The sequence below is a fragment of the Drosophila takahashii genome, chromosome 2R, assembly GCF_030179915.1.
Source record: "Drosophila takahashii strain IR98-3 E-12201 chromosome 2R, DtakHiC1v2, whole genome shotgun sequence".
Lineage (NCBI taxonomy): Eukaryota > Metazoa > Arthropoda > Insecta > Diptera > Drosophilidae > Drosophila > Drosophila takahashii.
The window spans coordinates 26,125,863-26,146,442 of record NC_091679.1 but is presented as its reverse complement, the minus strand read 5'-3'; the positions used below and the strand labels follow the sequence as shown (position 1 = coordinate 26,146,442).

Below are 20,580 nucleotides of genomic sequence, written 5' to 3'. Positions count from 1 at the left end.
TCCGACTGCTAATGAAGCTCGAATTTGGCAACAAACATTTGTGTGCCTATTTAAGTGGACGAAGGAAAATGGGAAAAAGTGATAGGGAGTGGCCGAAAAGAGGGGCGCTACTCTCAAGGCTTTTAGTCGTCCATCCTTGCGGTTTTCTTAATTGTTTGACTTGACTTTCTTCCTCTCTCTCTCTCTCTCTCTCTGTTGTCAGCTTTTCACCTTTATTCCTTCTTTGTCCTCTTGTGGGCATCGCGGTTTTTTGCTGACACCGCTGTTGCTGCTTGTTCACCCAGGTTATCTGTCTTCCCCATCTTCCCTTTCCATCAGCTTTTCCGCATTTTCCTCATCTGTTGGATGCGTGGGCAGCTGCTGAATTATGTAATAAGCGTAATTGGCTTTGCCTGACAGCAGCACGGGGGCTGGGGGTCCAGATCATTTCTGTTTTAATTTATTGTGACTTTGATAAGCGGCAAATGCTCGCAAATGACATAAATTACCCGAGACAATGCCTCAAGATGAATCAGTAATTTCCAACGCCACCACGTAAAAATCATAAATAAATAAATTTATGCTGTCTAGACGAGAGAGAGAGAGAGGAAGAGAGGAGAAAGTGAAAGTATCGATTCGATTCATTAGGTAATTGCCTCGCCCGACCCAAGTCCATACATTTATTGAGGGACCCTTGAAACAGTCGACTCGAAAGGAAATCAATGAGAAACCTAACCAACCGTTTTCCGTTTTGGCCCTTTTTCCCGGACCTGGATCCATGTTGAACACAATTAAATTTCACTTAAGTGACAACGTCAAGGGGTGGGCGCTATATCGAGAGGAGTGGCCTGGGAAAGTGCGCAACTTGTGGCATACGGCACGTTAAGTATACGACATGTTGGCCGGGCCATAATACTGCGACAGATACTCCGGGCAAACACGATAAACGTTTTAAGTCATCGAATCAGGTTGTTGCTGGGATAAGGAAATAAACGTAAACTATGCTATAAATTCGCTTAGTTGTAGCTGACAGCTAGACATGGAAGTTGCAGAGGATTTCCCGCCTCCTCTCAGCTCCCAACTCATATTCAGAATCCCTAGCTGCAGATGTGGGTTTGAGAGTAGGTCCTGCATCCTGACACGAGACCAGCTGGCAGATGCTTCCGTCACTCAAGTGTGCTGGATTCGGAGCATGAAAGTGGCTCACAGGTACGGCTCCATCTGCAGCGCACGATGATCATTATCCTGATGATGAGGATTGTGCACTGGCTCTCTACTCGAGGGAATTTTGCATTTCCGGCTGAAGTCAGTCAACCAAGAAAGGTCTTCACTTTTGTGAGTGTTTGATGTTCTTAAACCGTCTCATGGTGGATCCTTTGATTCTTGAACTGATTAATTGGCCTTTGTTTTGGTTTGTACAACTAAGCTTCAATGTTCTAAATTTGGCTAGTCACGTGAAAGTATTTTAGTTTCTAAACATTGTTGTGGGCTTTAGAATATTTATATGTTGCCAATTATTAGGCAGATAAAAAATTAAATTAATGGGTATAATAACTCTTTTTTAAAAAGCACTATTTTTAACTTAGTACTTTTAGTTGATGATAAAAATGATTTGTGGTTTTATTTACACAGAGAAAAATTCGATATGAAATAGGGTCATTTTAACCTTATTTCATATCAATAAAAATCCGATATGAATAATGTCAAATCTATGTTTCAAACATATAAACTTAATATTTTTTCATTTTATACAAGTTATAAATAAACTGCTTTAAAATAAGAAATATTATAAAATAAAATAAACATAAACTTTATTTGTATCAAAATGATATGAATAACTCAACCTTAACAAGAAAGGAAGCTACCTTCGGCCAGCCGAAGCTTATATACCCTTGCAGATAAAGTAATACTCACTCGGTGCAGTTCCAGGGATTCCAGATTCAGCGTTTCTATTTTTGAATTTTATTTTTAAGTAGTCAAGAATTAAAACGTCTACTTCCTACAAAGTAACAATGAATTTTCTTATATATGTTTGAATATTCCTATGGGAGCCTTAAGATATAGTGGTCCGATCCGGCTCGCTCCGACATATGTACTACCTGCAATAGAAAGAAGACTTTCGGGAAAGTTTCATCGCGATAGCTTTAAAACTGAGAGACTAGTTCGCATAGAAACGGACAGACGGACAGACGGACATGGCTAGATAGACTCGGCTATTGGTGCTGATCAAGAATATATATACTTTATGTGGTCGGAAACGTATCCTTCACTGCGTTGCAAACATCTGACTGAAATTATAATACCCTCTTCAAGCGTATAAAAAGTATAAAATTATCCTGCAGATATTAATCTGATCTTTTGTCATTTTTTTCTGTGTAGCTCTAAACTTATTTGTTGTTATTTTCTCAGTGACTTAAAGTGTTATTCGAATGGATATTGAAAGAAGTTCTCGTTTTATAGGTGTGTAAATATGTTGCTATCTGTTTTTCTATACAGACAACACTGTTGCATGTTGTGTGTTGCACTAAAAGTGTGGTCTACTTTTGAGCCTGGCGTGATGACAAGGGCCAAGTCGGGCTTTTGGCCATTACTAATAATGGGCGTGGGATGTGTGAGTGGCTCTCTTCCGCTTTCTCATCGTCTTCCTCTTCTCCTTCCATTTCTCCGGCGGCGGTGAAAGTATGTCAAGATTTACGCGCATCGTTAAAGCAATGAACAACAACAACAGCGGCAGTCCTAAAAAGGAGGCACGAAAGAAAGTTGTTTGCCGCGTGGAACGTACATACAAACGTACAATCACACATATGTACGTGTGGCATGTGGGGCGTGAGTGTGGGTGGGCGTGCCACACGCAAGCGGGCTTCTAACTGGAATCTCCCTGCTCTTCAGCACTAACGACGCGTCAGTCAAAGTCAACACACACTTCAATTTCATCTGCTGCGGGGGATGAGCCAAAAATTTAACACTGTCACTTTTTTTGACAACACTCAGGGACAAAAAAAAACGAATATGTAGTAAATAAATGCGCTGTCATATGTGTGGGGGCATTGCAACAGACTGCAAAAAGTGGGGGGCATGTTTCCTCTTCCTGAATCACCCCCCATTTTTTTGCTCTCTTGCATATTTACTTTTCAACTTTGTCACATGCCACAGACATTCTGATTTGCGACCTCTTTCCACCCGCCAAACGAATGTGTCGAACAGCAGCTAACCAAATGTTTTATTTACAGTGCCCTGCTGCGCTATAGTCCCCGTTTTTCTTCCTCTTCTCTGTCATCCTTTTTGTGTGAGCTGCAGCTCTTTGTATCCTTTCAAAGGGATATAGCAATTTGTGGCCAGTTTTATGGAATATATTTTAGATGCTTCCTAAATAAGCTCTATGATCAAAAGCTGCTGTCATTTAATGTTTTCTTGAATAAATTTGGAAAATATTTTACATTGAAATAAAATTAATAATTGTTAGATATAAAAAGTAATGCAGAAATAATATTTTTAAAATTTTGTATAAAATCTTCAAGGAAATTTTGGTATTTACTTTCACAGACAGCGTTTCCAAAATGATATATTTGGTAAAACACATTTATTAATATATGTTAAATGTATTTAATCGTATTAAGCTATGTTTACTTTGGGATGGCTGTAGCTCCCTATTTTTAAAAGCCCCAACATGAAGTTTAGTAAATAAATATTTGTTTTTGAAAGGGTATTCCACGGCTTGGTCCCGGAATCCAACCATCTCTGCTTGTTTTCATTTAGTATTTGCGCATTTCCGCATTGCTGACATGTCTGACATGCCAAGCGGACTAACACAAACACACAACTAAGGAGTGCAACTGCCACGCCCAACTGGATCTCTGCCCTGGGGTAATTAAAAGTGCTTGCAGCAGCTCCTCCGACTTCCTCTTCTTCGCTGGCTCAACTCCTTCGGGCAGTTAAACTGTTCTGCCAGAATAAGCACGCTTTTGTTTTTTTCTCGTGGTTTTTTGTTTGGCTCCACGAGCTTAATATATTTCACTTTATTCTACCCATTCTCATCTAGACCATATCAAATAATAATGCCCCAGACTACAGAGGCCATTACGTATACGCAGTGTTGGGGACTAAGCTAATTTCCTAGATGCTGGCATCCAGCTGAACGTTGTCCGGTCCCCAAGTGTCCGACGGCTTGCAGGCGGCACGTACTCTCTAAAAAGGGGCAACATTTCAGAGAAAATGGGTAAAAGTCGTTGGAAAGGGGCAAACTTACCTGCCAAAAGCTGCCGGGCTGGCGTCGCTTTTTATAGATGGCATAGAGGGCCCAGCCGGGCAGTTGAATCAGGCCCAAGGTGGCCAAAAAACAACCAAAAACTTTGAGCGGTAAAGAGCGAGGATATAAACAAGATATAAACAAAGCCAAGGACGGTTATCTTCGGACTTACCGTGAGCCAAGGTGGGATAGCCCACACCTTTATAGGTCAGAGCGGACATGTCGAGCAGCATGTAGATGAGCACGGCGGTCATCAAACCAGGGGTGATAAATCTCCAGCAGAGGCGCCAATACCAACCGGTCTCAATGCCCATCATGAACTTGATGTCTGCGCAGAAGCGATTAACTCCTTGAAATTTTAAAATAAAATAAAATATAAAAACAAAAGTTGGGAACTTAATCTTAATTACTATAGTGACCATCCACCTACCGTAAATCCAAGCAACAGCTACCAATTCGCCGATGGCCAGGATCAAGGCGGTGAAGGACACGCCATAGAAATCCACTAGGTTCAGGATAAACTGACCGCCCGGGGTCATGTAAACGATGCTCACGCCAAAGCCCAGTACGGCCAGTCCGCTGGCCAGCTTCCAAATGGGCGGCGACCTCGATCCGAGTTGATCCCGGATGACGCGCAGGATGCAGGATCCCATGCCCACGGTGCTGCCGATGCCTAGGACGAAGAGCATGAGGAAGAAGAGGACCGCGAACATCTTTAGGTAGTTGTGCTTTAGGGCGCCCAGGGCGCTGGACGTTTGCGATACCTTACCTGTGGCACATACTCGAACTTGGCAATGGCCTCCGGATACGAGATGAAGGCCAAACCGGCGCCGCCCTTCACCACGCTGCCAATATCCGTGTTGCCTGTCTCGCGGGCCAGATTCCCCAGAATCCCGAAGGTAATGCAGCCAGCAATTATGGAGGAACAGGAGTCCATGGTGGTAATGATCACGATGTCACTAAAATAATTAAATAAATAATTATAATATTTAAATAAATAAAGAATTAAATAAATAATTTAATGAATAATTACATAAATATTTAAATACATATATAAATAAATCATTAAATAAATAATTTAAATAATTTTATTGAAGGTGATTTAGATTGCATATGCCGAGTTATAAATATAAATATATTAATAAGGTCTTCCCTTCATTAAATCCCTTCATTAAATCAAAGGACAAATCTTTACTTACTTGTAAACATTCCTATTGAAGTTGTTGTAGCTGGCATAGGTGATCAAAGTGCCGAAACAGATGGCCAGGGAGAAGAAGACCTGTGTTACGGCGGCATACCAGACGAGTGGGTTCAACAGCTCTCGCCACTGCGGCTTGAAGAAGTATATAATGCCATCGATGGCTCCCGGAAGGGTTACTGCTCTAATGAGCAGAATCAGCAGCACCACATAGGGAAATACACCCAGGAAATAGGCCGCCTTGCCACTGCTCTTGATGCCGCGGATGAGGACGCCTCCGATGATCAGCCAAGCAAAGGCCAAGCAGGCAACCAACTGCCAATTGGGCAGACCCAACCCATTGTCTATATTGGGCAACTCATGAAGGATCTCGCGTCTGAAAAAAAGAGAGAAAAAGAATTAAATAATGTCTGAATAACCTAAAAAAAAAAAATTAATTTTAATTGGAATATATATAAATTTAAGAACACATATTTCTTAAGCATTTTCTAAATTTACTATGCCAATTAATATATCCATTTTTTAAGACGCCGCTTTAAAAAGCCGTTTTTTGTTCTAGTTACTTTAATTAATTGCTGTGCACCACTACTCTAATGAATTAATGACCTGGGTAGCATTTTCCGCTCTTAGCACTTAGCGATACTTACTCAAAGTACAGCTGAGCCGGTGACATTTTTCCGCTGCTATTCTGAGCACTTCCGTCGTGGCAATCAGTGCCCCAGCTCTCCCAGCAGCGACTCCACGGCAACTCGGAGCCGAAGGAGGCCAGCAGGAATCTGAGAGTGAGGGCCATAATGCTGGAGTAGTACGTTATGGAGGCGGCTGTGGCCAGGACCTGCCCCACCGCGACGCCTTTGAGCAGGGGTGCCATATCGAAGGCCTTGACCACGCCGCGACCCGTGAATTGGCCGAGGGAAATCTCCAGATAGTAGACAGGCCGTCCAATTACCAGCAGGGCAATCAGATACGGAATCACAAAGGTACCGCCACCGTTCTGAAAGGCAATGTAGGGAAAACGCCAGATATTTCCTAGACCCACTGATAAGGAAATGCAGGAGAAGAGGAACTCCAGGCCGTTGCCCCACTGTTCCGCCGGCTTTTCCGACTTGGTGGAAATCTCTAGGTTCGCCATACCGAGAGAACTGTGCACTTGGAGGTGGCGCGTTAAACTAACCGCAATCGAGATAACCGTCCGCCTTGAGACTTGGACTCAGATTCTCGCATTCAATGTCAGGCCCACGCCACAAATTCTGTGCGGTTGATTATCTAGTTCGGGGCAGTCTGGGGCTGTAATCTCGTCACAAATAGCTCGGAACGCATCGTGAAATCGGTCTTAATTGGCACTAATAAAAGGTGCTAAGTGGGATGCAGATGCCAGAATCAGAAGCAGAAACAGAGACACTTTGTGTGGAGATCCATTAGAGAGATCGTGTTTATTGACCCTCCTGGCTGATAAATAAATTTGTAAAGGGGTGAGGAGCAGACGATGATGCCTGGTGGCCAATGTAAGCTTCAATGAAAACAGGCTACGTAAATTGAGACAAACTGTGAAATTTAAACGACCTGCGACAAATTGTGAAATACGGAACCAAGTTGTGTTAATCTGGAAAGATAGCAGCTAGCTTTGATTATATTTAATTAAATTGATTAAGTAACAGCACGAATTTATGCTCATTCCAAAGATCGGGTTTTCAATTATAAACTTTTTCGTACCGCCTTCAAAAGTTATTTCGAAAAGCCATCAAAAAGAATCTATGAAATTTTCTGAAAAAAACATCTTTCAGTGAGTTGGCAACTATTTGAAGTACTATATTTTACCACTAGTATCTTTCCTGCTCTCATCTGCCTGACAGCTTTGGAAAGTTTTTAATAATTTTCAAGAGTTTTCTAATTAACATCCCTGGCAGGCTGCAACTGAAGTTGGCCAAGTAAGCAAGCGGGCCAAGAAAATAAAGGGGAATAAAAAGGATGTCTGCGGGGGAAGGGAACGGAGCGCAGATAGTTGGTTAAATGCCACTGAGCCGCTTGAGTGTGCCATTACGGTGACAATTTTAAATGGGTTTTTAACAACTTTTGCAGATTTATGGCAATTAAAAGCCTTTGATAATGCTGATTGCCTCCGGCTGCTCGACTGCGTTCGCATTGCAATCCCGTGTAATTGACTCTAATGCACATGAATACCCTTTTAACATTGCTGATTCTTTTTCGAGAGCATTCAGTAGGTAAGATTGATACTTTGAATGTCGCTTACTTTGTTGAAATGAGAAGATTTTTCCTATGAATATTTTATTTTTAATTTTTAAATTAATTGAAGAGCGAAAAGTAAAATTTTTTAAATGGATAGATTTTACATCGTTTATTGGTAGAAGCATAGAAAAGAAAATATTTTATAGCTTGATTATTATTTTTAATATTTTTTTAGCATTTAATTGAGAAAGAATAAATTCTTGACTTTTTTCAACGCTTTTACAGCCAAAAACAAGTTGTTAAGCTGAGTAAGTTTTTGATATGATACAATTGAGCTTGGGTAAAAGTTGTATTTTACTAAAATTAGTTTGCCATGTTTATTGAAATGGCGAATTTAATTTCTGCATTTTATTGTGTTCCTATTTAGTTGATTGTTATAAAACTAGTAGCACTTGTGTTTATAGTTTTCATGCCACAAATTATCGCACATAAATAGCCATTAGCTGGGCGAAAAGTGAAGGGGAGTATAATTTCTGGTTTGCTCTCCTGGTGTTGGGTTAATTAAAGTGCAGTGCATTAGCTTGTTGTGTGTGGAAAGTGCAGCGGGAAATGTTGGAAAAGCGGGCTGAGAGGGTGTGCTAACTAACTTTAATTGCAGCTGTAAAATGTTGTTACTTGCGCACGCAGATTTCGAACGAGCAGCAACAATGGCAGCGAAATGAGGCAAATAAAATTGGGGGAAAAACTTTTCCGATGCCACAGGCAGCAACGCATGTGTGTATGTGGTATGGGGATGTGAGCATGTGTGTGTAAGGATCGATAGAAAGAGGGAAACTCGAAGCTCGTTTGCAGGCCCATTAACAAGCAAAAAATGAGCGCTGCAATTAGTTTTCCCTTTCTTGTTCTGGTCCTTACTCAGCCCATTCGGTTTCCGTTGCCATTCTCTTGTTTCGGGCTTTCACCTAACAAGTTTACTTTTAAAATTGATTTCAACGGACTTTGTAACAACTTCCGTTTCCGCTTCACCAGCCTACGTATTGGTAATTCACCCACACACACAAGTGTGTGTTGTGTGTGCCCTGTTTAAGTTTCGCAATTTTCCATCCAATCAACTTTTTCCACAGCCTGTCAAATGCCACGTTTTTTTCTACTTCCCGTCTCTCGTTTCCCTCCACTATTTTTAACTACATTTTCATTGAGCTCACATTTAATTTGAAATTAATTTTTAATCAACTTCAATTGAATTAAAAAGCGCTGACTGCGACAGCTCGCCAAAATGAAACTTGTACCTTGAAAAGCATTCCCTCATCCCCTCTTTGTGATCCACAAAAAATGTATGCCCTGCGGTGGTCGAGCTGTAAATAAATTAGCCTCATTTATTATTAAATCGAAAATGCGTTAATATTAATTATAAATTACATTTCATTCATTCCATTTTCGTTGCAGGTGCGTCGCCCAAGCGGAAATTAACTTTCGGTGAGTAGAGAAACTACAGAAATAAGTTCCCCCGGCAATGTGTTATGCTAGCTTATGAATGGAGTACGTGTTACTGGCCAAATGGGTGGCTTTTCCCTTCATAATGTGCGCAGACCTTTTACAGAGAAGAAAATATGAAGAAAAAAAGAAAGTTTAATAAAGGTTATGAGGGATATTTAAATGAGGGATATTTAAAACATAAAACTTTGTAATCATAACACTTATTAAATGTTTAATTTGCTTATTAATAAACCTAAAATTTAGAAAATACAATTCATTAAAGTTAGTTTTGTTATCCGTTAGCATTTAAATAAGGATTATTACATAGTAAATGGCTTATCACTATGGACGGCAGTCCATGTAGTGACGAAGCGCACCAGGAGAGTGTGCGAAGGCGACTACTATTATATAGCCGCAAAATTGAAAATCTGCTGTGATAGTCCGATCGTAATGAGTAATACACCAATCGAAAGGTATTGCAAAAACTTAAAGGATTGCATACCAAGACTTTAAGAAAATCAATTGGCTTGGGAGAGAGAGCGGTGAAAGTGAAAAAGTGCAAATTTCGAAATTTGGAGCTGTTGGGGCCGGTGGGGATAAATGCCCCCTCGCAATGTTTTAGTTGTATTCCTTTTGAAAATACCTGTCGAATGAGGGGTCATTTGTCAAAATCCGACGCTCCGTTCAAAAGTTATAGCCAAAATAAGATTTCCTTCTTCTTCCCAAAATGAAAATTAAATTCTGTTTGTCAGTTTGTCCAAAACATGTTTCTTAAGTTTTGAAAATTTGATATGACGTTCATCACATCGATATAAAAAACTTTTGTTCTACCACTTTTCGAAAAACTCGCTAGTTTAGCGGGAAAACAGCTATAAATAGCTAAAATTCGGAAAACCGTAACTTCTATACTACTAAAGCTACAGACTTGTGCTGCATCTTGTTTGAAAGGTATTTTTAAATGCTAAAAACGCCTTCTATATGCAATTTGTGTAAATGTAATAATTAAAAAGATATGAACAAAAGACAATTTTTTAAAACTTTTTTTTAGCTTTTTTTTATTTTTCTCAGAAACGGCTCTAACGATTTTCTTGAAAACTTTAAACTGTATAGCCCTTGAGATTCCTTAAATTTTGGTATATAACACATTACTGTAAAAAGTCACGTTTAAAAGTTATTTTTATACGAAAATAGCCACTTTTGCCAGCTCGAACAACTAAAGCTTTCTGAGTATTGAATTTTGTGTGAGGGTATCCGAACTGTATTTTAGGGTCATGGAATCAGTAAATTTGCACTTAAGAGTTCCATATAGGAATCTTTTGTTCTACGACTTTTGGAAAAAGCCGCTCCTTTAGCGGAAAAAAAGCTAAAAATGGCTAAATTTCGTTAGTTTGTAAGTTCTACACTACTAAAGGTACAGACAAGTGCCATACCTCGTTTAAAAGGTATTTTGAAATACTTAAACGCCTTTTTAATTTAATTTGTTTAAATACAATGGCATACAAATTATGATTGACCAATTTAAATTTAAATTTAATATAGACATTTACATTCATTCGGCACGCTGCAATAGAAAATGCCTGTGAAGGGAAAAAGGCTGGAATAGTCTGCTAGGGCGGGCCGAATGAGAAAATATTAGAAAGTCTATTTAATGACGAGTGTAATAATTTTTCGTCACAAATGTTGATATCAGAACTTTTGTATGTTGAAGGTGCGATCGTCACTAGTTTTTTACCTCGTTAAGAGGTGTTTTTATTTGATATTCATATCAGTGGCGGATCCAGAAGTTGGTTGTGGGGGGATTTTGGAACAATTATTTTTGTTGCATATCTTTTGGATACCGTATTTCCTTTTATTTGTCATCCCAGTGACGGGGATCCACTCGTGAATCCGTGCATAATTTATATAATAAATTATTTACATTAAGTCTATACCCTTCGATGGCTCTAAAATTTCTCATTTTCAATCCCATCTTTTCGCGCAGTGCCTAACTTGAGTTTAAAGGGTTTAGGAGCAGCAATCACTTCAGCTGCCGCTGCGGCTCCCGTTGTTATTTGTTTCGCTTAGCGCGTGCCTCAATTATGACCAAGGTAACATCCACTCGAATGCATCGCGCAGTGCCAACGAAGGAGCAACAGTAACATCAATGGCAACTTAGTTACCCCGGCCAAATGTCAAGGGAGGTGGTGGCGGAAACTGGGTGGCAACCAGGTGGAAACTCCGGCCAAGTGTTTAACCCAGTTCGCAGTTTGGCGCACAGCTCCTGATCCAGCTTTAGTGGCCGCCTTTGTTGCCATTGTTGTCGATTGCCGCTGCTTTCGGTTTGTTTCCTTGTTGTTTGCCGCTTGTTTGCTGCTCTTGCACTTGCGGCACGTAATTGTTGCAGTGCTTGTTATTTTGCCGTGGCTCCGCAGCTGGCTGCTGAAAAAGTTATTAAAATGGGAAAGGCAAAAGCGAATCGATTATGCCGGATGCAGCAGCAGCAGCAGCACGGAGAACTCTCACAATTGCTCCAACTTTGCCATACAAAACTTTTATTTCGGCACCAAAGGAAAATCAAAAGAAAAAACCCACAAATAGAGAAAAAAACAGAGAGATGAAAAGGGAAGTAGAGGAGAAACTTTAAATTGACATCGAATGGCAAAACCGAAAGCTGCTGTGGCAATACCTAACAAAAGTGAAAAGTTGCCGAAAGTTTTCTTTGGCGAAAAATGATAAGCCAGCCATTCCGTCTTCCCCTCGTTACCCTCCACAAGTCACGCACGCTTTTCGATTAAGCGCAGGCAGCCAAAGACAAAAGTCCAGGAAAAACGGACTACGGGGCGTATGAGTAACAAGCTATTTTGTTTTTTGGTATGCTATGCATGGCCAGCAATGTCTAAGCCATGCTTTGTGGGTAATGCGAGTTTAACAACTGAACTGTTGACTGACATTTAAATTTGCCAACACAATTTGCATTTCTTTCTCTCAACTCACCGCCGCCCCTCTTTGGCCTGTCACTCGTTTTCTTGGGGCTTTGTGTGTGTGTTGAATTTATGCAAATAATAAGCATTTCCTTTCTGGTGTCTCCATTACTTGCTTGCCACGTCTAATTTCGACTAACTTTTCGGGTGCCCCATGTTCGTGTTTGAGTTGGCAAACAAATTTCAATTGCAAGTTGGGGGAATTTCTTTTCCTTTCGCTTGACTTTGATGTAATTTAATGTGGCATTTGGCTTGCACTTTGGCTTTGCTATTTGGCCACATGTTCCCGTAGCCTGCAGTCGTTGCAATTAAATATGAAAAGTAATTTTCATTGTTAGCCAAGCTAAAAAACTGGCACAGCTCAGGACTCACGACTAAAAATCCATTCGTTTTGGACTTATCTGCAGCTCGCTGTTGACAGCCAAAAAGAAAATGCCATGGAAAAAGCACGAGAAAAAGCTATTTGCATGCCAAGAAATAATTTTATAGCTCTCTGAATCTGAATCTGGTCTTTTTAGAGTTGAAATTGGTGCATTCAAGGAAAATGTCTTTGGCAGCTGGCGGAACGTACTTAAATTCAACTTGACGTCCTCTGGATTTGGAATATTCCGCCCTCAACAAGTGTTCGCTTGGCCAAAGAATTTCTGCAACGTAATTGGGAGTGAAAATCTTTTTGCTTGGCCACCCGGCGTATGCGCAATCTCATTGTCAATCGGTAGGGGACGTGGGACACTGATAAAAGTTTGTAGCTCTGCGCTGTCTTTGCCTTAATAATAATTATTTGCCAGCCTGGCATTTTGCCAACTGTACTATAAGCCAAGGGGGCCAATGCCTCTCGAGACTCTGACAGCCGACAACTGACACTTGAGGCGCCCGTTAACGTCGTTTACCATATTTACGCTTTAAACGTTATTTATTTGCCAAAAGGAGCAAATTCGCTGCCGCTGTCAGCTGTGCCACTCAACTTTGATATTGTCAAACTGTACATAAGTAGCACGCCCAAAGTGTTAGGACGCCAAGACAATCTCCTCGTCGTAAGCCAAATGGGTTATGGATGTGTGGAGCGTGAAGCGTTTTTCGGGCAGATTTCGGCGGCTTAAGTTAAGGCCGCAGTGGCGCACTAAGTGGCTTTTTATCAAATGTCCTTACTGTCCTTGCACGTACATTTGTTTGGCTTTTGTGCCATCGGACACGCTGGGGGCGTGGTCTTTGGCGCTGGCGGTGGTGGTGGCACTCAGGCATCGGAGAGCCTAAAATAACAATGATTAAATGTAATTTCAGGAAGTCCAACGCCCCCACTTGGCCCCATCCCTCGGGTGTCCAGCTCTCAAGTCTAATTACAATTGGGTTTGTTTTTTCCTCAATTTCAGGCGGGTGGAGCGGGGGGAAACATGAGAGGCGGAACAGATGCGTAGGAGTTGGCCAATTTCTGGGCTCCCGGGTGCCATCCTTAAGCGTAAAAAGTGCCGCTAGAACTTCGCCAACATGTTCGGCAACAACACCGAAAATGAAGTTGTTTCGGGAGTTTGTCCGCTCGGCGCGTCGCTCGCCATGTTTGCCCTCTGTCTCAACTTGTCACGAACAAAAACGCGGACAGGACCGCTTTCTGAAAAAAGGCACACGGAGAAAAATAAGTTGACAGTTTGAAGTTGCATTATTAAATGAGGAGTGCAAAATTAATAGTTGCAGATCCTTTAATAATGATTTATTTCGTATTTTCGTTAGAATTGTCTTCTCAGTTTTAATTAATTTTTGTATTATATAGTTGAAAGATAACACCTCGTATAGGATTGCTTCTTAAACCCTGTAAATAAAATACAAATTGTAAGTGCCTCGAGTCAAGTCCATCCACCCCCCTTAGAGGAAATCCTGCGCAACTTATGGCTCAACAAAATCCTGGCTACGCTACTGTTTATAAACATTACTAGATTTTTGACTGACTTGCTGGCTTAAAAGCATCATTTGAATTAAATCATGATATATATGCTTAGGCTGCCATGCATTTTTTAATAAGTCCAGTAAATGTCATAATACCTTTATCAAAAAATATTCTATTAAATTGTGATTACATTTTTTATCCCTGTGCATATGTGAGTTCGTTTGTGCGCGTAGTTCGGATGGCCTCTGATGTTGCTGCCGTGCATTGTCAACAGCAGCAGCAACACCACTTGATTCAATGCACAAACAGAGGTCGTACACCCCCTGCTCCCTGCCAGCCCCTCTCCACTCCCCACTCTCCTCTCCCTTTCCATCAAGCGTAATTACACGCCATGTCTGTTCCATTCAGGATCCGCCTCCCATCGCGTTCCGCCCACTCCTGTTTGATGTGCGTGTTTTATTTCGAGTGCCATTTGTTTTAATTAAAATTATTTAAAGCGTTTTCAGCTTGAAGAGCTTCGACATGGCGACAAAACCCCGGAATTTAAGTTTTTTGCACACTCCACAATTTTGGTTTAAACGAGGAATATCGTATGTCAGGCCACATGCTAAAGTACAGGGTTTTCAGAAACGTTTGCTTTGAGTGTAATACGAGATAGGGTTATACAATTTATCCAATTAGTTCGTGACCCAAGGGAACATGCTGTAATTGCCAAACCACAGTATAAATGTTCTGTGCTGTTACAAAACTGAACTTTAAAGTTTTAAATTAAAGGTTTACGTTATTGTCCAAGTAACGAACGCTTATAAAATGCCAAATCTTTGGATTGAAATGTAATACTTTTAATTGGTATCTAACAGGGAGTTTAATACAATTTTAATATCCAAATTGTGTGAGGGTGAAATGTTGTTGCTAAAAATTGCACAATAATTTCTTAAATACCCATTTTTGATGAAATTGGATTAGGTTTAAAATTAATTATGATTTTATGAAGAAATTAGAAACTAATCAAGACTCACTGGAAATAGAATGTTAGACTTTAAATTTAATTATTAAATTACATGATAAAGTCAAATAATTTGTTTCATATTTACCAGGTACTAAATGGTCCTATATATGCGTATGCAAAACATATTGTGTGTCCTTTATCCGATTTCATGCTCAAATAGAAGACAGCATAATATTTATTGCCTTTGTTTGTTTGCGACTCTTTTTGCATGCTGCCCTGCAGCTGAACTTTATTGTCCACCTAAATTTCGTTTTGCTGATTTGTTTGCCAACGAATCGCTTTTTGTTTGTATTTTTTGCGGTAAGCACATGCAAACCTTCACCCCCGCCCACAATCTATGCCCCAACACCGAGGCAATATCAAACGCAGCTATAAGAGACACTTAACAACGGTTCCTCGGCCATTTTGTTTGTGTTACTGCCATTTTTTGTTGTCGCTGTGCGTTTGTTTGTGTGCATAAATGAGAAAAACCAACGTGGCAACCATAAAACACAAACACATAAACACAAACTCACAAACACATAGAGACATTCTCATGTTTGCACAATAAAATTTCAACAATATACGCGCCAGTGTCTTTGTACTTGAGTAAATTGGATCTGTGCAGCGGGCCGAGGTGGGGGGATGTTAAAATTAAATAAATATTTGCCTTTAAGCCCGCTGCTGCGGCTTACAAACCGAAACAAGACACCCACACAGCGGTATTTAAAGCAGCCAACCACAACAACAGAAACAGAAAACCGGGCCGAAACAAAAGTCTCGAGTCTCAGAAATCTTTGCGAAAGTATTTCCACTTGGTAAAATAAGAGACGACGGGGCCAAGTGGGGTATTTCCCGGCCAGCACCAAAGGGTTCATTCAAGAGCTATACAAGTCGCAATCTGGGGCTTTAACGGCGACAGCTGTCCATTTACAATGGGTGCACAAATCCCCTCCCCTCTCGGAATATTACTCATTATTTAATTACCAAGTTTATTTTATACCAATAAAATATATTTTTGTGGTCATAATTAAAGCAGATATTGGGAGCGTGCTGGAACGCTTTCGAAATTAATGAGCAGGATTATATGGCTCTTATAAGTGGAATAAATATTTAATGACTGCAATATTTCCACTTCACATAACAATTAATAATTTAATTATGATAACTTTTTTTATTAGCCTCTAATTGTATAAGCTTTATATCTATTAATAATATTTCGACTTATTTTTGCTTAATATGACAAATGTGTTTGTTTCAATATTTTTGGGTATAAGTACTTCAATAATTCCAAAAAAGCGACTAAAATAAAAATATAAAATTTTATTTTATTAGAATGTGTGCCGGTGGCCATAGATTCATTCACAATTATTCACATAATATTTAGTTAAATTAGAATACGATTTTATAGACACTTTGTTTGTAACAAAGAATAATAAAGTGTAGATTTTATAATTTCATATCTTATCAATGTAGGGAATTCCGGAAAAGTTTTGAATTTAATGGGTATTGTTTATTGTCCGTTAAAAAAAGAGCAATTGAATAGGTTGCCAACAAAAGAGGTGTGGAAAGAATGGATATATTTTTAGGGCGTACAGTCCACCTATAAAAGCTCCGAACTAAGCAAGTGTTGCCTCATTTTCAAAAATGAAAATTTACGTGATACTACTGGTAATATCGCTGTCCGCCCTTTCCGAGGCCGCTGGGCGTGGCCCCAGTCACAGTGTTACTTGGGGAGTCAGAAGCTACAGGGACACGCACTTACGGCGGGAGATCATCACTGAAAAGTCCAGGTTTTTGCGCGTGGTCACAAGGGATTATGTTTTTAACCAAAAGGTTGGATATCTCACTTAAAAGTTATTTCCCCTTATAAGTTTTAATTATTTTCCTAAAAGAAATGGGCACGCACCATCACCCAAATAGTGATTACGGATCAAGTTAGGGATGGAAATGGAGGCTATGCTTACCTCACTGCCGGTGGACCACAGAGCACTTATGCCAAAATCCATTTAAAGAGTCAACGCAACCAAGGCTTCAGTTTTATCATCGACATTTACGGCACTTAAACCGAAACTGGCCTGCTTTTAATTTATATTCCACTCCGTATTTCTCTCCCTACAGATAGTTTGTTTGTTTAATGGCCAGCACATATTTACATACTCAATATACATACAGATATCCGCAAGCATATTTATATTTGCGTATTTATATGGGCATACAATTGACACAGGCCAAATGAACTGCAGCTAATTTGCAGTTGGCGAGGGATAGCTATAGTATAACTGATTGATCTGCGGTTGGAACAATTTTATTTTGATTACTAAAATGGGAGCGGGGTTTTTGAACTTAATGCTGGTAATCATCGCATAAAGGAGTAAATGAAAATAAACCAATGCGGAAGAGGAAATCAATGCAATAATGTCATAGTGGATTTTAATAGCTTTACAATTGGAGATTAAATACAAAGAAGGGTGATTATTCACTTAAAATATTTTTAAACCTGCATTAATATCATGTCATAAATATCCAGAAATTAAGCTACCATTTTTATGAAGTGATATCTCATTCCAAGGAATACCCAAAGCCATCAACAGTTTTTCGTTGTTAACCGAAATGGCAGAGTCGCAACTTTGAAGGTTATACGCCAAGTAAGCGATGAGTTGTCGGGGGGCAATTCCCACCACTCGTAATTACCCAGCCATTTCGACTAACGAGGCAAGTGCAATTTTCGGTTGGGCAAATGGGGAAAATATAACCCGCAAAAGCCTGTGAAACCCTTGGTAGGCATTCAGGCAGGCCCTTTGCCATTTAGCAAATGTCAGGCACTTAGCCTCGCAACAACACCCCCTTAAACCTAAAACCTAAAACCACCGGAAAGCCCTAAAAACCACCTCCCAACCACCCATCATCGATGCGATGCGATGCCATCACCCAGTGTGAAAGTCAAACAAATCCAATCAATGTTACGCAGACACATATACTCACTCGCATGTATGTATCTATGTATGCCTGCATATATGCAAATTAGCTGGGGTTATAAAATGTAATGTATTGGCTGTATCCCTCGGCTACGGGAAATCATCCATCGATGCGTGTGTACGGGGGATATACTCGTATATGTGAGGATACCATCAATCGCAACGAATTAAAATTTTATTATGCCATATTCCCCAAACGAGCAGAGAAGGTCGACGCTTGGTATCTTTTATGGTTTTCGAATGTAAATGCTTTTTGTCTCCCAAGTCGCAAGTCGCAAGTTGCCCGCAAATGTGGGTTAACAGGTCCTCTACACTTGGCCTGAAGGTGCAACGAGTTGCAGTTGTGGCATTTCTGATTGACGTGCATTTTGCATACAAGCTTAGATCGTTTTAAAGGGGAAAGGGGGAGGGATCTTACGCAGCACCCTTCGGTGACCTCAAACGCCAGTCAATGCCAGAACACCGCCCAACAATCCAAACCACCCACAAGTGAGCCAGGTGAGCTGCCTCTCCTTTCCAGAGCAAGCCAAACCGAGAGCCATACATTATGCAGGTTGTTTGTTATCGTTCGATAAAGTGTAAATTATGGGAAAGTTGCCAGGCAGCCAGGTCAGGTCCCTTCGGAACGCAACCATATATGGTATATATCCATGTCCATGCCCATGACCACCTGCCTTTTGCCATATAATTTCAGTTATCTTTAATGTGTGTCTTTTGTGCGTAGTGTGCTCAGTGGTCTTGAAGTTTGCATTGTTAATCGAACGAATGCCATTTGCATAGCAACATTTGAGTAATTTATGCCGAGCCCGGGAATGCTTTTTAATTGCCCGCCCAGATGTTCGATATTCAGGGGCTGTCACATGCCAAAGCCAGGGGAAATTGAGTGGAAACATCTCAAGGACCTGTGACTGTCAATCGCAACTGGAGGGTCTTATGCAGATTTCCGTTTGACTTTGCTCTGCCTTCGCACACACAAAGCAAAGTGTTGACCTCAGTTTCGCTGCTGTCATAGCCATTTCCTTAACTTTCCTTTCCTTTCCCTGGCTGTCCCTGCATTTCTCTGCCTTCTTCTAGCTGGCAACAAAAGACGCTTCGTCGCCTCGTCGTGTCTCGTTCATTTCACAGCCAATTTTGTGCATTTTTTTCGTCCTTTTCTCGGCTGCATCCTTGGCTTTTTTCACCACTCATGTCCCTGCTGCCGTTTTGGCCTTTTGTCCTGCGTGGAAGGAAAGTGTGAAAGCAGCAGGCTAACGGATTTCTGGTCTCGTTTCACCAGGGACTTTTGTTTTTCAATTGCCATTTGCCATATTTGCGGCAATTGTTTTCGTTTTCTCCAGCAGTAAATACAATTGCAGCGAGTGAATGTTGTATGGAGCTGTGCACTGTGCAATGTGCACTGAAAGAAAAGCTTTCCCAACTTAATAAACATATGGTTAGAGTATTGTTGGTTGGAATATTGCTTTTTCCTTCGGATTTAGTACCATATAAAACAGCTACATATATTCAGAATCAAAAATCGAAAGTGTATTAATGGGTTATTTGAAATTTAAACACCAATATGTATTTAAATTCTGCAATATAGTATTTTTAAAGGCATGAAAATATTATTTATTTTTTATTAAAAATAATTCCCGTTGTTAAGTTTAATTGTATTTTTTTATAAACGAGGTCTTTCAATATATAAAATGCTCCCCACTTCAGTGAAACTGTTTATATCGGTATCAAAATTGTACTTATCTGATTGTTTCGGATCACGCTACTTTACGACTTTTAGAATACATATTCTGCTTTAGAACAATGTAAGTCTCTCTGTACTTACAGTGAATTTCCGGCTTAAGTTTGACTGGAGCAACAGACTTCAGCTACGGTTATAGCGCCTCCGGTTTGTCCTATCAGCTGGCAAGGAGCAGCATAAATGGCAAAGGATAGAAGCTTGTTATGTGCAGTCGCTCGTTGGGAAACACACACTCATCCGCACGCACCTGTTAGTTTCCTTTGGTTGCCTCCATTTCTTATGCTTATCAAGCGAAGCTTTTCCAACGTGCCAACAAACGAGCAAAAACAGCAGGAAAAGAAAAGCATAGAGGATGATGGGGTGGCGGAGCATCACTTGATTGCCCCGAGTTGTTTTTCCGGCATGCAGTTTCAACACTGTCGATGCTTGAATGGCACGTCTTTACTAACCCGTCACTGGGATAACAGTTTTCATCCTTGTCTCAGCATAATTTGATCACTTTTCCTTAGATCAAAGAAACACATCTTGCTATAATGATTTAATAATGATATAATTTATATAATTTAAAATAAAATAAATGCTGTGTCTTTGACAGTTGTTTTCTACTCAATGCCACATGCGTAACTCACTGTAAGCTTACAAAAACGATTTGATTCAGTGCCAATCCATATGGATTAAGCTTAAAGCTACTACCTAAAGCACTCGTAATCGAACGTAATGGCTGGAAATTTCTCTTCATTATACATTATTCTCTTTGACTTTATTTAGATTTACTTTCATTAAAATAAAAGATCTCAGGAAGCTTTTGAAAATGTTCCACTAGCTGTTAAGCAATAAAGCTGTTAAGCAATAAAGAAACCCTGAACAATAAATCAAGAATTTGATTAGCTACAGAATATCTAATGTGTTGTTTTTGGGTTGTGTCTAATAGGTTTCATTGTAGAATATTATGAC

At 40.2% G+C, this 20,580-nt stretch overlaps 3 protein-coding genes across 6 annotated transcripts in view; 2 read left to right on the top strand and 1 right to left on the bottom strand.

The window, feature by feature from the left end:
- Positions 1-20,580, top strand: part of Hs3st-A (Heparan sulfate 3-O sulfotransferase-A) — a 40,215-nt gene that overhangs the window by 7,454 nt on the left and 12,181 nt on the right. For 2 of the 3 annotated variants that reach the window (XM_017158948.3, XM_044392892.2), the window contains exon 2: positions 9,057-9,086. The gene's annotated coding sequence lies outside the window, so the exon portion shown is untranslated. Of the gene's footprint in view, positions 1-6,826; positions 6,929-9,056; positions 9,087-20,580 lie in introns of those variants that run through there. The other variant, XM_017158949.3, reaches the window with a different exon arrangement.
- On the bottom strand, positions 3,940-6,926 carry List (Lithium-inducible SLC6 transporter). Of its 2 annotated transcripts, XM_017158950.3 has the most exons (7): positions 6,071-6,917; positions 5,425-5,799; positions 4,995-5,184; positions 4,656-4,938; positions 4,398-4,574; positions 4,226-4,326; positions 3,940-4,164 (listed from the first exon to the last, which is right to left on the bottom strand). In XM_017158950.3, exons 1-7 carry the CDS (start codon positions 6,553-6,555, stop codon positions 4,093-4,095), a joined length of 1,683 nt encoding a protein of 560 aa, XP_017014439.2. In that variant the 5' UTR covers positions 6,556-6,917; the 3' UTR covers positions 3,940-4,092. The 2 variants fall into 2 exon arrangements, with proteins under 2 accessions (XP_017014439.2, XP_017014440.2); XM_017158951.3 differs by lacking the exons at positions 3,940-4,164; positions 4,226-4,326; positions 4,398-4,574 and having other exon boundaries at positions 4,662-4,898; positions 6,071-6,926.
- On the top strand, positions 16,427-17,074 carry LOC108069035 (probable salivary secreted peptide). The gene is made up of 2 exons (XM_017158954.3): positions 16,427-16,749; positions 16,809-17,074. Exons 1-2 carry the CDS (start codon positions 16,561-16,563, stop codon positions 16,977-16,979), a joined length of 360 nt encoding a protein of 119 aa, XP_017014443.2. The 5' UTR covers positions 16,427-16,560; the 3' UTR covers positions 16,980-17,074.